At 27.2% G+C, this 18843-nt stretch overlaps 3 protein-coding genes across 8 annotated transcripts in view; 2 read left to right on the top strand and 1 right to left on the bottom strand.

The window, feature by feature from the left end:
- The window catches only part of LOC122507810, a 262525-nt gene extending 259321 nt beyond the window's left edge, over positions 1–3204 (top strand). For all 6 annotated transcript variants that reach the window (XM_043620730.1, XM_043620729.1, XM_043620727.1 and 3 more), the window contains 3 exons: positions 330–473; positions 696–996; positions 2746–3204. In XM_043620730.1, the coding sequence (XP_043476665.1) occupies positions 330–473; positions 696–996; positions 2746–3150 (850 nt within the window). In that variant the 3' untranslated portion in view covers positions 3151–3204. The remainder of the gene's footprint in view (positions 1–329; positions 474–695; positions 997–2745) is intronic.
- Positions 3205–6899: 3695 nt separating this feature from the next.
- Positions 6900–7628, bottom strand: LOC122507758 (DNA-directed RNA polymerases I, II, and III subunit RPABC4). Its single transcript, XM_043620636.1, has 3 exons — positions 7478–7628; positions 7161–7253; positions 6900–7038 (listed from the first exon to the last, which is right to left on the bottom strand). Exons 1-3 carry the CDS (start codon positions 7539–7541, stop codon positions 7016–7018), a joined length of 180 nt encoding a protein of 59 aa, XP_043476571.1. The 5' UTR covers positions 7542–7628; the 3' UTR covers positions 6900–7015.
- Positions 7629–8326: 698 nt separating this feature from the next.
- Positions 8327–18843, top strand: part of LOC122507704 (F-box only protein 43-like) — a 57132-nt gene continuing 46615 nt past the window's right edge. Inside the window, exon 1 of the mRNA XM_043620561.1 lies at positions 8327–10094. Within this exon, the coding sequence (XP_043476496.1) occupies positions 8955–10094 (1140 nt within the window). The 5' untranslated portion in view covers positions 8327–8954. The remainder of the gene's footprint in view (positions 10095–18843) is intronic.

Here is an 18843-nt window from a genome sequence, read left to right as displayed (position 1 = left end):
TTAAATTGAAATTTTGTGACTAATTTCGAAAATAAAGAAAATAAGAGATGAAATAAAAAAAGGTGAGTAGATAACTATCTTTATTGACGCATTTATATTTACGATAAAATCAAAGAAATCTATTGTTTAGAAAGTAATTTTCAAGTTTATCTCTCTAAAAATAAAATATTAAAATATTTTCAAAAAATTCTGAACCAATATTTGGTTTCTTTTTTTTAATTTGACAAAACTATACAAAAACTGCAAAAAATGGACATTTTCTTTTTTTTTGGAAATGTAAATTTAATTAAAGATTTTCGTTAAAAAATAAAAATTATTTCTATTTTCAGTGTAATGGAGGATGGTCGTAGTGTTTGTGGAATGTGCAATAAAGTCTTCAGCAAGGACGCAAAGGAAAGTCATTTAAGGTTGCACATCAACATTCATTATTTCGAGAGGCCATTCAGGTGTGAAAGTTGCGCAATTCCTTTCAGGTGAGAATTTGAAAATTTTACCCAAAAATTTCTTTAGAAAGGAAGAAAAAAGTTTTTTCCAGAAAAAATTTATTTCTACAAAAAAATCTAATTCTGTCTGAAAATTTTTTCCATTTCTCAAAAATTTGATGTTAATTTTCCACACTTTGTTCACATTTTGAATTAATTATTATCGAGTATCTTTTCGCAAAATATTTAATGAAAATTTGTTCAATATTTCAGAACAAAGGGCCATTTAACGAAGCATCAACGTTCTATTTCTCATCGTAACAAAGTTAGTATGACTTCCACTTTCGGAGCAGCTACCAGCAGCAATCCAAGACCCTTCAAGTGCAACGATTGCAAAAGTGCATTTAGAATACATGGACACCTGGCTAAACATTTACGTAGCAAAATGCATATTATGAAACTCGAATGCCTAGGAAAATTACCCTTTGGAACTTACGCCGAAATGGAACGATCTGGTATCAATCTCAACGATATTGATACCACAGACTGTGATAATAGTCTTGTCAGTCTTCAGGTAATTTATCAATATTTTTTTATTTCAAATTTAATAAAATACAGACCTCACATAGGATTCAAAATTTTTTCTATTATCTTTTTCAAGATTTTTTAAAAATCTTTTTTATTTAATTTTTTTAATGAAGAATTCAAAAGTATGTTAATGAAACTTTTAATTAAGAAAAATAACTAATAGTCAAATAATTCAAAAACTATTTTTTAATATAATTTTTTTAAGAGAATTAAATATATAAAAGATGTGAATTAAAAAATTTTTGAATTTGAAATTTTGTAATAATTTCTTTGAAAAATTATTGATTTTTCTTAATTATTTCAAAAAAATTTTTGAAAATCAACATTTAAAGAATTTTAGATGCAAATTTTGAAAATAATTATCAATTCTCAATAATTTTACTGAAAAATCTTCAAATGAAAATTTAATAATAAAAATGAATACAAATTGACTTCAAAAAAATAAAATTAAAATATTTTTTGAGCTTTTATTGCATTATAATTTTTTTTGAAATTTATTTATTTTCAATATTTTTTTCATTACTTATTTCAATCATTTTCGAAAAATGACTTTAGAATATTTTAAAAGAAAATCTAATTCTTAGTATTTTTAATCATAATTTTTCGAAATTCAATTATATTAAAAAAAGTAAATTAAAAGTATTTTTATACATTTTCAATTAGAATTCTTCAATAAGTTGATTATTGTTAATATTTTCCAAAAATTCGTTTTAAAATTCAATTATTTTCCAAAAATTTTACTAAATTTCAATTATTCGGAATATTTTTTAATTAAATATTACTAGAAAATTTTATTATCTTTCATAAATTATTTTAAAATATGTTTAAAAAATTAATTCTTTTTTTATCATAACTTTTAAAATTCAATTATTTTCAATAAAAGTAAGTCTCCAAAATTGTTGAAAACCCGTTTTTTATTGTAATTATAATTAAAATTTTTAAAAAGTTGTCCAGTTTTTAATATTTTCTAAAAATTTTACGAAATTTCAATTATTTGAAAGTTTTTAAATATTGATAATAATGATTCAATATTTTAAAATTTTTATTTTAAATTTTAAAATTATTAAGAAATATTTTGAAAAAAGTAAATTCAAGAATATTTTTCTATTGTAATTTTTTAAAAATTAATTATTTTCATTATTTTGGTTAAATATTTTCAATAATTCACATTAATAACTTTAAAAAAAAGAAGAGTTATAGTTAAAATTATTTTAAAAAATTGAATTTTTGTGGTTATATAAATAATTTTACTTCTAGAAGAACTGACGGAAAATTATTCAAAAAAATTCAATTAGAGAAAAGTTTAAGTAAAAAATTCTATTATTGAATCTTAAAAGAATTAAAGCTGTAATTTAATTATTATGAAGTGTTACATTATTATGAAAAATTGAATTTTCGAAGATTTTTCAGAATTAACGAAAATTTCGATTCATGCTGGAAAAATAAATATCTAACAAGTATTTAAATATTCATTTAAGAAATGTAATTAACTATTGAATATTGAATTTATAAATTAATGAAAATTCATGAAAGTACAAAATTAAATTTTTGTGCCAGCACAGAATAAAGTAATCGACTTTTTTTTTGTATTTTTAATAGACTTAAAGCGCTTTAAAATCGATCCGAAGAATATGAAAATATAATGAAATAGAGAGAAAGTTCTAAAATAAAATTTTCTAATTAAAAATCAAAAAGTGAAATATCTAAAATCGTTTTTTTTTTATTAATTATTCAGTTGCTGGCCCAGAAGCTGTACGAGAAAGATCCAAGTAAAATGGGTCAATGGGATCCGGAATCGGCTGCTAATCAAATAAATAATAAAGGTGAAAATTCATGTGACGAGAGCGATGAACTACCATCATCACATTCAATTCATTCATACCAATCGTCTCAAATTGTCCCCGATGCCGAGGCATCACGAACATATCATGTGCCAATTCACGAGGAAACAAAAACCCTTACGTTCAAGTGTCAAATTTGTTCTGTATCAATGCAAACATTAAATGAATTGCAAGTTCACTGTTTTGTCGAGCACAATATTGAAACCGATACAAGGGATAAGGATGGAATAAAATCGAGATTCATCGACGAAATACCAATTCGACAAAATGACAGTGCAAAGAAACTAGAAGATATATAGTGACAAAATATTTCAATACTGAATATTTTTTTTAACTGTTGTGCAGTTTCAAAATAAGAAGAAAAGAAAAAGCATTTTTTTTTCTTTTATCAGAGGAAAAAAAAAGAGTCCCAAAGTTCAAATATAAATATATATATATAAATTATATAAAACTTGTATCTTCCAATTAAAAAAAAAGCGTCTTTCATGGGAGCAATTTTGAGGATTTACAAAAGCAAAAAAAATTGTCAAGCATTTAAGAAAGTTTCTTTTTTAGAACAAAAAAAAATACTGATTCTCATATTGCTCTCTGTTATCGCAAATCGAGATTTTCAGTGTTATTATCTCAACGACGAATTATATTTATGTGCCCATTGTAGTTTTTAGATAGCATTTAGGGTGCTATGGAATGGCATATAGCATGTGATTCTGTATTTAAAGTGCAAATGTTAGCGTGCAAAGAAAAAGTAAACTTAAAGAAGAGTATTCTAATATTACGAATTAATAATTGATTTATTCGTAAAATCTCACATATATGTATAGATACTATAGAAATTTATTTATATAATATCTATACATTTTGTATAATATGCAATGTTATTATTGCAAAAACAAAAAGAAAATATTGTTATTTCGGAGAAATTGTGTTTTTTTGTAAATATATATTGTATAGTGACTTCCAAATCGCGCCAAAACGTTTAGTATTAGTGTTTCAATCAATTTTAGGGAACAAAATGATTTTATGTGAATATTTATATACATACACATACACACACTATATATATATAAAATCATTTTGTTTATTATAAATATATATACATAGATGAAATATTTTATCTTTGATCGAGTCTTTAGAGAAACTTTTGACAATCTTCCAAAAACCCTTCTTCCGTTTTTTGATCATGAAAGAACAAATTAAATATTGTCGAAAATTTACAAATCAAATCATCTTGAGAAATTTGTTTATTTACGTATAGTTTAGTAATTTTAATAGATATTGTAATTTTTTCTTTACAAGTCTTTTTAATACTGTGATCTCATATTATTATTATTTTAAAATAACAGATTTTTGTTCTGTAAAAAAAAATTTCCACGACTGATAGAAAAAAATCTGTTTAAGAATTTTTATATATTTAGTTTTTTTTTCGTCAATTTAACAATTTTTTCAAGATGATTCGATTTATTTTTGTAGCATTTTCGCTCAAGTGTACAATATTCTTCTGCATAATCATGTATCTTAATGATTTTTTTAAAGAAAAGAAAAACGAGTCTTTGTGTGCTTGAGAATAAGAATCATGGATTATTCAAACAAACACAAATATGTGCAATGTAAATTCAGTTTGAAAAAAAATATCAATATATATAGCAGTCGATGTAATTTGTAAATTTTTTTTATTTTAAGAGCTTTTTAAGAGATATTCTTTTTTCAATACGCCAAGCCAACTATTTATTTTTCTGAATTTTTAAATAGTTTTTTATTTTTTTTGAAAAATTTTATTCTGACGAAAAGAGGAGGAGTTTTATTTCTATATTAGAAATACTTTTTTAATTACAGAAAATGAAAAGAAAATGACATATCATTAATATTGAATTTATTTTGATACATTTGTCAAAAGTAATTGTCAAAGTAATTTTAATTGAAAATATTTTATAAGGAAAGGTTTTTTAAAAAAATTCATTGATAAAAATATTGAATGCTCAAAAATTTAGAAAAGAAATGTATTTTTCTAGAAATTATTTTCAAACCGAATATTGTATTTAACTTAATTTAGTTGGCTTGGTTTGCTTCCAGTCACAGTATTAAAAACAATAATAACCGATTGCTTTTTGTTCGAATAATATCGTTTTCTAATATTCATGATTGAATTTTTTTTTTGTCTTCGATAAATACATGAATGAGAAAATATCGCTAAAAGTCATCAATGCTATATTTTATAAGATTATTTCCATTCGTGTGTCGATAGCACATCGCTTAACAAATTGTTGGCGTCGTTTCTGATGTTTTATAAATATATATAAATAAAATATATATTATGTAATGAATATTAATGTATAAAAATAAGGGTGTTTAGGATTTTATAAGCATATACACACGAGAAGCTAAGGCTTTTATTGTGAAAAATGTCTAATGTACATTTCAATTGCCTTAGGAATGTTTATGGAGAAAATTGTATCACAGAAACATTTTTCATTGGAACCAAAATGGCAAAAGGAAAAATTTTTTTTTTTCTTTTTTTGCCAAACGAATATCAGAATAATGGGACCGGAGTAAGATTTTATTATCATATAAGTAGATATTTCAAAGTTGTAGTAGCAATTAATAGGTTATCGATCGCCAACATTTTGCCAACGCTGATGTCAAAACATTTCTTCCCCGATTTTCACAACTCTGTTAATCTATTGATGAAAATGTAATTTATTTATTGTAAATAAAAAAAAACATTGCCTATACTTTTGGAATTTGTTTTTTTAAGTTCTCGACTCGTCTTGAATTTACTAATCGGTTTTGTTTTTTTGAAAATATTTTCATATTTTATTAATTTTTTTATATTTGGAAAATTTTATTTATTTACTATTAATAAATTAAAAATTAAATTACTTAATTCATTTAAAATAAGAATTTTATAGTTTAATAATCAATTTCGTGTTTTTATTTAAAATATCAAGTCGTTCAAATTTACAACGCTCGTGATCAACGATTGGAAAAGAAAAATATTTTTCATGTCAAAAATAATAAAATGCTTTGTTTAGAAATTTTCTTTGTTTAAAATGCTTTGTTTTAGACATTTTTTAATAATTTTTAAATTATTGATAACAAAATTTATGCCAAACCTTTTTTTCTGTACGAAAATTTGCAGAAATTTAAATAGAAAAATAGTTTTTCTTCTAAATCGTTGATTTTAAAGGCTATGAATTTCTCCAACGATAAAAATACTTTTGGAATTAAAGTTAAACCAATTACAAAAATTGCTAATAAATTATAATTTTTTAGTATTTTTAATTTCGAATTTTTAATTAATATTCTTTTAAGAAATTAAAGTATTTTTAAAAAATTACAATACAATTGTTTTAAACAATTATTTCTTTAGTATATTTTATCATAATTTTTAAAAACTCTGTTATCTTCAAAAAAAGCGAATTAAAATTTTTAAAGAAATCTACTTTTTCAGATTTATTATTAAAATTCAGAGACATCTTGTATTTTCTCATTTGTATTTTTCATATTTCATATTTGTAATTAAAATTCGACGAAAACTTGATTTTATTAATATTTTTCAAAAGTTTTTTTTAATTCAATTATTTTTGAAAAATTATACAAAATTCCAATTATTTGGAAATTGTACAATTATAGAAATTAAAAAGTCTATTATCTTTCAAAAATTACTAATAAATATTTAAATTTAAAAAATTTAATTTAACAAACATTTTAATTGTAATTTTTAAAAATTCAATAAAATATTTTTAAAAAACTAATTTTTAGAAGTTTTTATCACAATTTTTAAAATTATACTATCTTCAAAAATAGTAAATTAAAATTTTTCGAAAATCTATTTTTCTTTAGACTTTATAATTAAAATTTTCCAAAAATTTGATTATTTTTTAATATTTCCCAAAATTCTTTTAAAAAATTCAATTATATTAAAAAAATTAAACTAAATTTTGATTTTAAATATACTGTTTAAAAGACAGTCGTAACGTGAAAAAACAAATATGGGAAATTGGACAATTCAACCGTAAGTGTATATTATTAAATTTTAATTAAATGCAGATTTAGTTAAAATAATAATATATTTGAAAATATTTATATAGTAGGGCGAAGATTTACATATTATTTAGTATTCGTAGTCACTTAAATCCTTACCGTAGAAATCTTAAAGTACATTCGTCAGCGAGCATCAAATACAACAACTAGAATAAAGAGTTAAGAAAAATTATCTTGCAAATTATAATTTAATATTACCTTCTATTTTACTTTCATTGCCAAGCAATGCTATTTTAAATTAAATTGTTATTTTAATTAAAAAGGATACATCTTTTTGAACGTTTCTTGTACATTATACGATAGCCGCATTCTCTGCATCGAATAGCATCTCGAGGCCTGATTTCATTATCACGATGACATTCTGTAATTTAATTTCAATTATAATTTCATAATTATATTTTTCAGACAGTAATTACTACTCTTTGAATAATAATTCAAAGAAATGTTTGTTCCATTGTCGAATGGATTAACAAACTACTTTAATAACAAAAGAAAAAACTACTTAGTTTATCCGTTTACCAAAGAAAAGTGAGGTTAGGAAAATTGTTTTTCTACATTTAGTGGAAAGTACAATGAAAAACTTACCGCCGCAAACGTAAACCATTGTCTGCTTTGGAGTAGATTCCGTCTTACTAGTCGAAGCTTCCATTTTTTATGTTAATAACTTAGAATCATTAAAAATTAACAACGTTTTAAAGAGACGTGTGTATACTTTTGCCAAAACAAAACACATTGCATGCTTCTTTGATCTGATTGGTCAGGGGTTTGTGTAACGATTTCGCGCCATTATTTAAAACGTTTAAAACGATAGAAACAAACTTTTGAAAATAATGTCTATTATACAATTAATAATTCTGTAACAAATTGTATTTACGAATAGAAAACTATAATTGTAGTTCTCGATAAAATATTTATCAAGTTTGGTAAAAAAATGATGATAATTAATTGATTTTCCCCAAGAAGTATTCTACATACATCCAGACGAGTTTGGTTGCCTATCTAAAGGCGCAGGGAATTTTATAGTTTAATAAAGTTTAAATCCAGAAAATTAATATTCGAAATCGAGAAATACTAAATACTACTAAATAATTATTTAGAAAATTAAATTTTCCGTTATTTTAATTGAAAACAATTTATATTTTTCTCGTGTATTTTATTTCAAATTTCAAATATAGATCATTAGATCATTAGAAAAAAAGGAAAAGTGTCGGTATTTAGGACAACCTTGAAAAATACCAAGGAATTTCTGCGCAGAACTTAAAAAACTACAAACTACAGCGCAATTACGATGAACTACAGGTTTCCCCAGCAACAGAACAGACGCTTTATTTTTAGTTAACAAAACTCACCACCAGAGTGCGGAAGGATCGTAACTGCACTTTTCAGTCCAATCGTATAGCTCGCCTATGACAGGCGGGATTTAGCCAGAGCTGCGATTGGTAGAAATTTATTTGGCGGTGGGGCTGTGAATAAAGTTTTGAAAGTTTTCTCGAGTTCCCACCACTGGAACACACACAGAAAGAAGAAGGACCCGCGTGCTGCGTGCTGTGGCGCGTTTTGCACCCTTCAACAAAGTGACATTTACGTTTTTAATTCAGTGCCAGTTTAGTGTTTAAAGTAACGTTTCCAGTAAGTTTAAAGTGTTTACATCGTGTTGTGAATTTTAATTTATTAAGTGTTCTATTGTGTCGTAAAATAGTTTTTGTGTGAGAGAAAAAAAAGAGAAAAGTAATTTTATTGGACTCTTCCAAAAAGAGGGGTTGCTTTCTAACCTTATTTTCTGCAAACAAAGACTACACACGGACGCTAACATCTGTCTCTCTCAGATATTCAAGATTTTAACCAATGTGCATTGGATAATTCGTGGGATTAATCAACAAGCATTATAATACGTCCGTCAACGAAGCGTGTTCGTGCTTTAAAAGGTAAACAAATGGAAGGAGAAGTGTCGTCTCAACGACTTTGTATTTCAAGTCGAAGAATGTTTTCGTGTGATTAAAATTGTCGTTCGACTTCTTTTTTTTTTTTAAATTGTGAAATTTATTTTTGTGTTTCGCCAAAAATGGATAAGTGTTTGGAAGTCATTGACAGCCCGGTGGGAAAGGTGAATGTTAGTAATCAGAGTTCTCGTAGTTCTTTTGGAAGTTATGACAGTGGATATTTAACATTAACCCCACAACCTGGATGTCAATCGCCGAGTACGGCAAGTCGTGTTCGTATTTCGAATACGTCAATAAAACGAAGTCGCTTTCGAAATGATCCCCTGCAATCGGAGAGAATTACGAGGCTGCGCTCAAAATTTTCGACCCTCTTGGAAAATACGTGCTGCGAAGAAAATGAAAAACGTATTCGCAGTTCACTGCCAAACAAATTTAATCCGAAATTATTCAATGAGACGGCAAGTCACAGCATGCTGCCCGAGTATCAGGAATTCGGAATGGAACTCCGAAATCGAAATCTCCGCTCATGGAGGGCAACTGTACCAATAAATCCAGCGGATGATTCAAAACTTTTAGCATCACCACCATCGCCGGCTATTCCAAGTTCATCATTTCAAGCATCAGAACCCGATGAAGATGTGGAAATGAAGGCATTAATGCATCAAAGTACACCGCACACGTCAACATTGAAATCGTCTTATCGTTCGATAAGAAAAAGTAGTCCCGTATTAACATCCGTTGATAGACGAAGACTCAGTAGATTAGTAATTAATGATTTGACAACGGTACCGGAAATCAAGCCAAAGAGACTTGATTTCAGTCAAAAAGGACTCTCAGCATCCTTCAGAAGAAGTCGAGCGACGAGAGATCAAACTGGTGTACCAAATGTTGATATGCTCGTATTATTGGGCGAGAAAAGTAATCATTGGCGAGTTATATCCAATATTTTAGCATTATTAAGTCCACAGGATTTGTGTTCAGTGAGTATGGTTTCAAAAGCGTGGCAAAGAATTTGTGCAAGTGATTCAAAGGCAAATGTGAGAAGACTGATACACATTAAACTCAAGCAGGATGTTAAGGAGAATCTTAAATTTCGAAAAGGAAAATTGGAAATGGATATTACGACGAGTCCAAGGAGTCGATTCACGAGGAAGGGCTATCTTCTTGAGGTTCAAAATCTTATTAAAAATGGTCACAAAACATTGACACCTACCAGTCCACCAGTTTCGCCCAGTAAAGTCAAGTTCCATTCTTTTGTCAAGGTAAGATTTTTATTATTTTCAAATTTTTTATTATTCTTTTAATTAATAATTAAACAATTAATTGTTTTCCCTTTTGTAATAGTGACTGGTCTCGGATATTATGACTTTTTGGACTTTTTCCAACAATTTTCAAAAAAAGGCGACTTTTATTATTTTATTTTCGAAAAAGTGCCACAAATATTTAATTTTATTTTTCCCTGATTTCCAGATAAAATTTTCTATTACATTTATTTACGAATTTTTCTAATTGTAAAATTATTTCAAAAATAATAGTAACTGCTTTTTTAAATAAATATTTAATCATTATTATTTTTCCATAGAAATTAAGATTTTCAAAAATTTCAAATTTAAACCTTTTAAAATTCAATAAATTTTAGGAATATTATTACAAAATATGAAGAAATAGATCACTCCGAGTCTTCGACTCGGAGTGCTCGATTTTTTCATATTTTATAATAATTAAACATGACTGAGTAATAAAATCATTATTTTATATTAAAAAAGAATATTATTACTGTAACTTCTTTAAAATTATTTTCATCAATTCAATTATTATTTTTTAGAATTTTTAAGTAAAATTTATCTTTAAATCAATTATTTTTAATAATTTTCAAATCCATTTGTTTACAATTCATTTACACGAAATTTCCATTATTCGAAAATTCTTCAATTAAAATTATATATTAGAAAATAAAAGCATGAAATAATTTTTTTTAAAAATTCAGTTACACTTTTTGAAAAAAATTAATTCTCCAGAATTGTTAGTTAAAAGTATGAAAAATTCGGATTTTCAAAGATTTTATTTTGAAACCTTTTCAAAATTCAATTACTATTTCTAAAAATTTACGCTGTAATGTCTTTAATGTTCAATTATTATGTAAAATATTAAGTGAAATCCATTTTTAATCAATATTTACTAAATAATTCTACGAGAATTCAATTATTTATTTCTTTATTTTACAATCAATAAAATACAAAAATAAATAATTTATTGAATAATTGAATGTTTCTCAAAATTGAATTCTTATAAAGAATTTTATCAATAAATTTTTAAATCATTAAATTCTTCCGACAAATTTTAATATAATTTTTAAGAAAAATTACATTTTTTCGAGGAATTTGATTAAAATTATTGAATTAAAAATAATTGAAATTCTACTATGAGTTTTATTATTTATGAAAATAATTGAATTCCTAAAAAAAATTTTATTATTTACGAAAATAATTGAATCTGTGTAATCCAAGAATTCAAGTTTATCTTCAAAAATATTATTTTAAAAAATGTTATGTTTTAGACTTACTAAAAATTAAATTTTTGAGGAATCAATCATTTTACCAATTTTTTTTATTAAAATTCTCCTAAGAAATTCAATTTATTTCTAAAAAATTACATTCGAATAATTTTAAAAAAGCTAATTGTCAGTATTTTTTTATCGTTATTTTGAAAAATTTTAATTTCTTCAAAAAACATAATTTTTTTTTAATTTTGAAAAAATCACTTATTTTCATAGATTTTGAATTGAAATTCTCTAAAGTTGATTATTTTAAAATATTTTTCAAAAATGCTTTTAAAAATTTAATTATTTCCAAAAAAATTTACTAAATTCCAATTATTTGGTTCAGTTGCATGAATTGAACTAATTGTAAAAATTGAAAAATTTCCAAATAATTAAAAATTATAAAAATATTTTTTAAAATGAATTTTCAAATAAGAATTTTCAGTAAATATTTAAAATAAATCAAATTTTTGTAGAGTTTCAATTAAAAATTGAATTTTTGTGTTAAAATAAAAAAATAATTTTAATTCTCTAAAAACTGTTGGAAAATTATTATAATGAAGAATATAAGTTCTCTCAAAAAATCTAGAAAATAATTGAATTTTGAAAGAATTGCAGTTTTAATTTTAGAAAATAATTGAATTTCAAAAGATTTGAAACGAAAATTTATAAAATTTTAATCCTTGTAAAAAAATAAATTCAAATATCTATTTGATTTGCAATTTATTTTTTTTACACTTAAGCATTTATTTAACATAAATTAACGAATTTTTGAATAATTGAATTTTGGAGGACTAAAGCGACTTATTTTGTCCCAGTTAAAGTCGACCCGAGGCCTGCAGTGAGAATCTATCAAAATTAAATAAAAAAAAATTGTCGATTCGTACAAAAATTCAGAACATGATAACAATAAATTAAATTTTTCAGAATACAAGAGTCTTGTTCTTAATTTTTATCAGGCGACTTTTAAATGAGAAATTTTTCTCAAGAGAGTACATTAAACCGTGCATATATATGTGTGTCTTTGGTACAATGTCCTGTCGAGGAATTATAACAATGTAGCTGAATGTTTGTAATTATGCTCCATGAAAGTTTGCCTGGCGTCTTATCGGAGTCATATTTGATCCATTCACAATAATGACATCCAAGAAGGTTGATTACTCTCTTCTTGGGAGTCGCATTCTCTTATCATGTCACACTTACACTGAAATAATAGATCTCCCAACGTATTGCAAGTACGTATTACGTTTCAATCCGTTAATGTAAATAGAACTTTTTTTTTTTGTCGTCTCATTCTTTCAAGGGACACCGGCTTTACAAATTAAGACATCGAAATTATTAAATGAGAATTGCTCTTTACTTATTATTTAATAGTTAAAATTTTTCCCTCCTTGTGAGTTTTAATAACTTTTACAAAAAATGAAAACATTTCGTTTCATTTGAACGTTCAAAACTTGTAAATCAAAATTTTGTCAGAAATGCGCAGAAATTCCGCAGGCTTGAATTATTTACTTTGTAAAAATAATTAAAGTTATACTTTATTCCTTTCATTCGCTAACAAAAAGCTGTTTGTAATTAAATCGTTTAGGTTTTAACCTCCGGTGATAATTAATAATTAGAAACTTAAACGATTTAATTAAAAACCATTTTTTTTTTGTTAGTGAATTTTGCTTTTTTAGATTCAAAAATTAAATATACGAAACAAGTGTTTATGCTTTAAAGGCGCATGAATTCCGAATAAAGATAAAAGTCGAAAATAGCCAAATTAAAGGAATTTATTGAGACATTCGACACTTATAAATATCTGAACATATAACACTTAACGAAACTCGAATTGTAAAATAATATTATAGGAGAAATTATATATTTCGATGTTAATCTTTTATACAGAGAGAAGTAAAAGTCCTTTAAAATATATTTATACTGGATCAACGTGCGCACACTAAAAAGACTCACGCTTTCGCATTTAATTTCAAATGGGACATTTAGTTTTATGAGGTCTGGGTTTAATATGGGTTTATCGTGACTATTTTGTTATCGTTAAACGAATTATCCTGATAATAAGCCGATTATTGCTGGATATTACTTTCCCTAATGCAATAATTAGGCGATAAAATGTACTGATCTAATTTTTTTTATTTTTGGTCTGATACACTCGAAATGTTTCATTCAAATCCAAATTTAATGAATAATTTAAACAATTATTTATTAAACAAGTAATTTCTGTAATTAGTAGTAAGTAGCTTCTTGAAGTTGGCTTCGATGGTTATAGAAGTTTCCTTATTCGCAATTTCCCTGCAGAAAAGAAGTCAAAACAAAAAGCACTTAGACAACTCTTGTTAACTGTATAATTGAATGAAAAAGCACACATTATAAAATCTGTTTTCCCACGGTAAAGATTGTAAAAAAGGATCCTAAACATTCATCGTTAGGATTACACTGGAAAAGGCTTCTCTTCGGGGTTTCGAATTCTCATTATTTGCCACAAATTATGTATTTTGTGCGTGTGAAGCCTCTAAAAGTGTCGAAGAAAACCAGTTATATCACAAATATACACCTGATAATCCTTTTTTTCGACTTTCGAACACATTGTTAAAGATTTGTTCAAGTTACCAAAAAGCCCCCAATATGGTAGGAAACGAGGTTTTCTAATTTACTTTACTTATCAGTAGAGAGGTTTTTAATATTTGTCCAAGGCATTGTTGCTACTCGTCTACTTGCAGTGTGTATATGTGTCTTCAACTGTCTTCCTTAGTAAACGTCGTATAATTATTATCAGGAAAAGGGGTGCACTTCTTTTGTTCGGGTTAATTTTTATTTCATTTATGGCATTGTTGAGATACCCCTATGTATATTTACTTCCTTTTCCTCACCTGTGCTTGCCTTAATCATCCGAATGGAGGAATCCAAAGGAAAGGGAGAGAGGTCGTGCAACGGAATATTTTTCTTGAACGGAAATGGCGTGTGTGTGTTGATGATCTTCCGCCTTCGTCAACGGGTGCAACGAACATTTGTGAACTGTTTCTTTTCCTTTTTTTAAGGTGGAGGTTTTGCCTGGTTACCCTAGGGGGAGAATTTAACGCAAGGAATATTTAGCAACGTTTTCTAATGTTAGATTCAAGAGTTGATAGTGAAGTTATTATGTTTCCTTCTGTTTAAGAAAAGTACCTGAAAGTAGTGTCGAAAAAAACTCCCGAAAACTTTTCAGAGATAGAAATGTCACTAATTTTACTTCTTTTCTTCCTTTGTGGAGTTAAATTTTTTTTAATCTAGAATCTTTGAGAAGATGGTTTGATTTTTTCGGTTTTGGGAAGACGCTTCGGGGACTTTACAATTATTCTTCAGGTCCCTGGAGTTGGCGTCTACCCTCAGGAAAAATATTCTACAGGGTTTCTAGTGAAGAATACATCAAGAATTTGGTAGTTTCACTTCAACTAGACTGCTAAAACTATTCGGAGAACTATTAAAAATTTAAAAACCTTGAAAATGGTTTGATTTTTTCATTTCTTGAAAAGAGTCAGTATCCTTATGAAAATTCTGATAATATCGAAATCGTAATTGATGTTTTAGGATTAAAACCCTAATGTTATTTACACTTTTGAAGTTAATAAAAGAATAAACAGAATATTTTCTAAATTTCGTGATGAGATTTCTCTTCTTTTTTTCCATATAGACGCGAGTGGTCTATATTAAAAGCTTCCCGAGATTTTTCCACATGAATGAAGAAACGATATTTTAGAGAATTCTCGGACCCAAGGTGTATTGTCACTGTTGATTCATATTGTAATTCCCATAACGTGTCCTAAACTGTCCCACCTAGAACCTTCCACGTGGTGTTTATTGGGGAGTCCACTGCTGCCATACACCTGGCTACACATTTTCCCTTTTTTTTATCTCTTTCTCTGCTCCGCTTTTTGTCCTTTTTCATTATTATCATCATCATCATCACATATTATACTATGTATTTATTTAGCTCTGACTCTTTTACTTTGTCACGCTTCCTCTTTATGTGTGTATATAACGTGACATGAAGTACAAACTTTTGCCATCAAAGAATACGTGAGAGAAGTCCGATAGTGATAATAGTGCGAAAAAATTATCGTCACCAAGATAACAGGAATTCCGTAATGTATATATATATGAGAAATTGGCATTTTATTTTTGTTTTTAGTTGTTTGTACTTTGACCGCAGTTTTGCTCGCTTTTGCTTTCATTGATCTATCTAATGAATGTTTTCGAAATTATCATTAAAGCTCGTTTTTATTTCCTTATTTGCGGGAGATATTAACCGTTCCCACTCGTAATTTTATGTCGGAGAATCAAGTAAACTTTTTTCCGTTTGAATCTAAATCGATTGAAATTCGAACCTTTCGCTACATCGAAACCAGGGAAAAGAATTATTTTCGCGAAATCGAAAATCAATTTTCAGTTTCGTAGATTTCTGGTTTAAAAAGTGCACTGAACTTATTTTTAACTTACGAAGTAAATAAAAGAATTAGTGACAACTCTAAAAACTGCAAATGATTGTTGGTGACGTTAACGTCGACAACTATCATTTGGAGTTTTTCAGGAACATGAAATTTATTTAATGAGATCAAGTCACTTTTTAGTAAAATGGAAAACAAAACCAATGGGTTCGGTTCGACTACAAAGTGACTAAAACGAACTAAACAAGAAATTCTCATCATTAGTGAAAGATGTACCCCTATGGATATTGCATTATGCTAAGAGAGATAATTTTAGATTATAATCGTGAGGGCAGGTGTTGAAGTTTTTTGGGGCGCATGATTATTCCCCAAATGTCATTTTTGCGAAATGTCATTTTTGCGAACTGCACTTTTGCGAAAAGTCATTTTTCCGAAATGTCATTTTTGCGAAATGTCATTTTTGCGAAAAGTCATTTTTACGAAAAGTCATTTTTACGAATTGTCATTTTTGCGAAAAGCCATTCTTGCGAAATGTCATTTTTGCGAAAAGTCATTTTTACGAAAAGTCATTTTTACGAATTGTCATTTTTGCGAAAAGCCATTCTTGCGAAATGTCATTTTTGCGAAAAGCCGTTTTTGCGAAATGTCATTTTTGCGAAATGTCATTTTTACGAAAAGTCATATCAGCGAAAAGCAAATTTTGCGAAATGTCATTTTTACGAATTGTCATTTTTGCGAAATGTCACTTTTGCGAATCGCCATTTTTACGAATTGTCACTTTTGCGAATCGACATTTTTACGAAATGTCATTTTTACGAATTGTAATTTTTTCGAAATATCATTTTTGCGAAAAGTAATTTTTGCGAAATGTCATTTTTACGAAAAGTTATTTTTGCGACAAGTCATTTTTGCGAAATGGCATTTTTACGAATTGTCATTGTTGCGAAAAGCCGTTTTTGCGAAATGTCATTTTTGCGAAATGTCATTTTTACGAAAAGCTATTTTTGCGAAATGTCATTTTTGCGAAATGTCATTTTTACGAATTGTCATTTTTGCGAAAAGTCATTTTTACGAAATGTCATTTTTGCGAAAAGTCAATTTTGCCAAATGTCATTTTTACGAATTGTCATTTTTGCGAAAAATACAATAGTGAATCTATATATACTACTAGTTTACTATTGTATTTTTCGCAAAAATGACATTTCGCAAAAGTGACAATTCGTAAAAATGACATTTCGCAAAATTGACTTTTCGCAAAAATGACATTTCGTAAAAATGACTTTTCGCAAAAATGACAATTCGTAAAAATGACATTTCGCAAAATTGACTTTTCGCTAAAATGACTTTTCGTAAAAATGGCTTTTCGCAAAAATGACATTTCGCAAAAACGGCTTTTCGCAACAATGACAATTCGTAAAAATGCCATTTCGCAAAAATGACTTTTCGCATAAATAACTTTTCGTAAAAATGACATTTCGCAAAAATGACTTTTCGCAAAAATGATATTTCGCAAAAATTACAATTCGTAAAAATGACATTTCGTAAGAATGTCGATTCGCAAAAGTGACAATTCGTAAAAATGGCGATTCGTAAAAGTGACATTTCGCAAAAATGACAATTCGTAAAAATGACATTTCGCAAAATTTGCTTTTCGCAAAAATGACTTTTCGTAAAAATGACTTTTCGCAAAAATGACAATTCGTAAAAATGACATTTCGCAAAATTGACTTTTTGCTGATATGACTTTTCGTAAAAATGACATTTCGCAAAAACGGCTTTTCGCAAAAATGACATTTCGCAAGAATGGCTTTTCGCAAAAATGACAATTCGTAAAAGTGACTTTTCGTAAAAATGACTTTTCGCAAAAATGACATTTCGCAAAAATGACATTTCGGAAAAATGACATTTCGCAAAAGTGCAGTTCGCAAAAATGACATTTCGCAAAATTGACATTTGGGGAATAATCATGCGCCCCAGTTTTTTTCTCTCTCTCGAGTTTTCTGTGTATCTGACCGATGTATATAGATTGTATAATATGGTGACTTGAGTTCTTGGGAATATGAAGATGTCGGCAGCCCTAAACAGGAAGGACTAAAGAAATAGTCCTTCGACCAGAATTCCTCATTTTCTCTCTCGACTTTCTTTTCTTTTTTTAACTTCTGGTTTTTATAACGTGTCTCTTCGTCATAACTAGTATTTTTTGAATTTTACTTTTGAAAAACTATTTGCCTTGAAATAAAGAAGAAGAGAAGAAATAAAAACGAGTCTGTGATTCTAACCTTCATGAAAAGAGAATAACAAAAATCGTTGCCCTCGAATATACAGGATTGGGAGCAGAATATAAAGGTTGGAGAGAAAAGGGTAGCCTTAAGGGAGAACAAAGCAACAGTAGGGTCCATTGACATAGGGACATTTAAAACTCCATTCCTAGAATTATGCCAGCACACACGTAGAATAAAAGCGAAAATTTCAATTCTTTAGTGTTTCTGGATCTTTTTATTAATTTTTTTCTACAATGTTTTTTAATAATCTTTATTTTTGATGTAATTTATTTTTAATAATCTCTAAATTTGGATGATTTAATTACATTAATTTTTGTACAGGGACTAAAGCTTCGCAGGGACCTTTGAAAAATTTGTTTTCGTCCTTTTTAATATCTGAAGGAAAGCAAAGACTAATTATAATAATCCAGATATAGCAGCTTCATTAAATTTGGCTTACCCTCTCTGCTTAAAATTCGCAATCTTTTGTGATATATTCTTAACTCGAGAGAGATTAAGACTCATCAGTTTCCCGCTCTCTTGGTTCTCTCTTTTTTATCGTTATCTGTGGCACGTGTTTGCCACCGTGACTAATAATAATTAGGGAAGGACACGTGTTTTTGTTTCTTTCTTCCGTTTGTCCACCCGACATCATATTGTTTCCGGCTTATGACATTGCATCATTTCCTTTTTAATCTCACCTGTCTCTTTTTTTTCCCGCACTCATCCATATATATCAATTCTCTTTTACCCTCATATCAATATTATTGAAAATTTCCTTTCA

This window comes from Leptopilina heterotoma, unplaced genomic scaffold (assembly GCF_015476425.1).
Source record: "Leptopilina heterotoma isolate Lh14 unplaced genomic scaffold, ASM1547642v1 Lhet_51, whole genome shotgun sequence".
Lineage (NCBI taxonomy): Eukaryota > Metazoa > Arthropoda > Insecta > Hymenoptera > Figitidae > Leptopilina > Leptopilina heterotoma.
The sequence above is the reverse complement of the archived record's forward strand: the minus strand, read 5'-3'. Positions and strand labels throughout refer to the sequence as shown.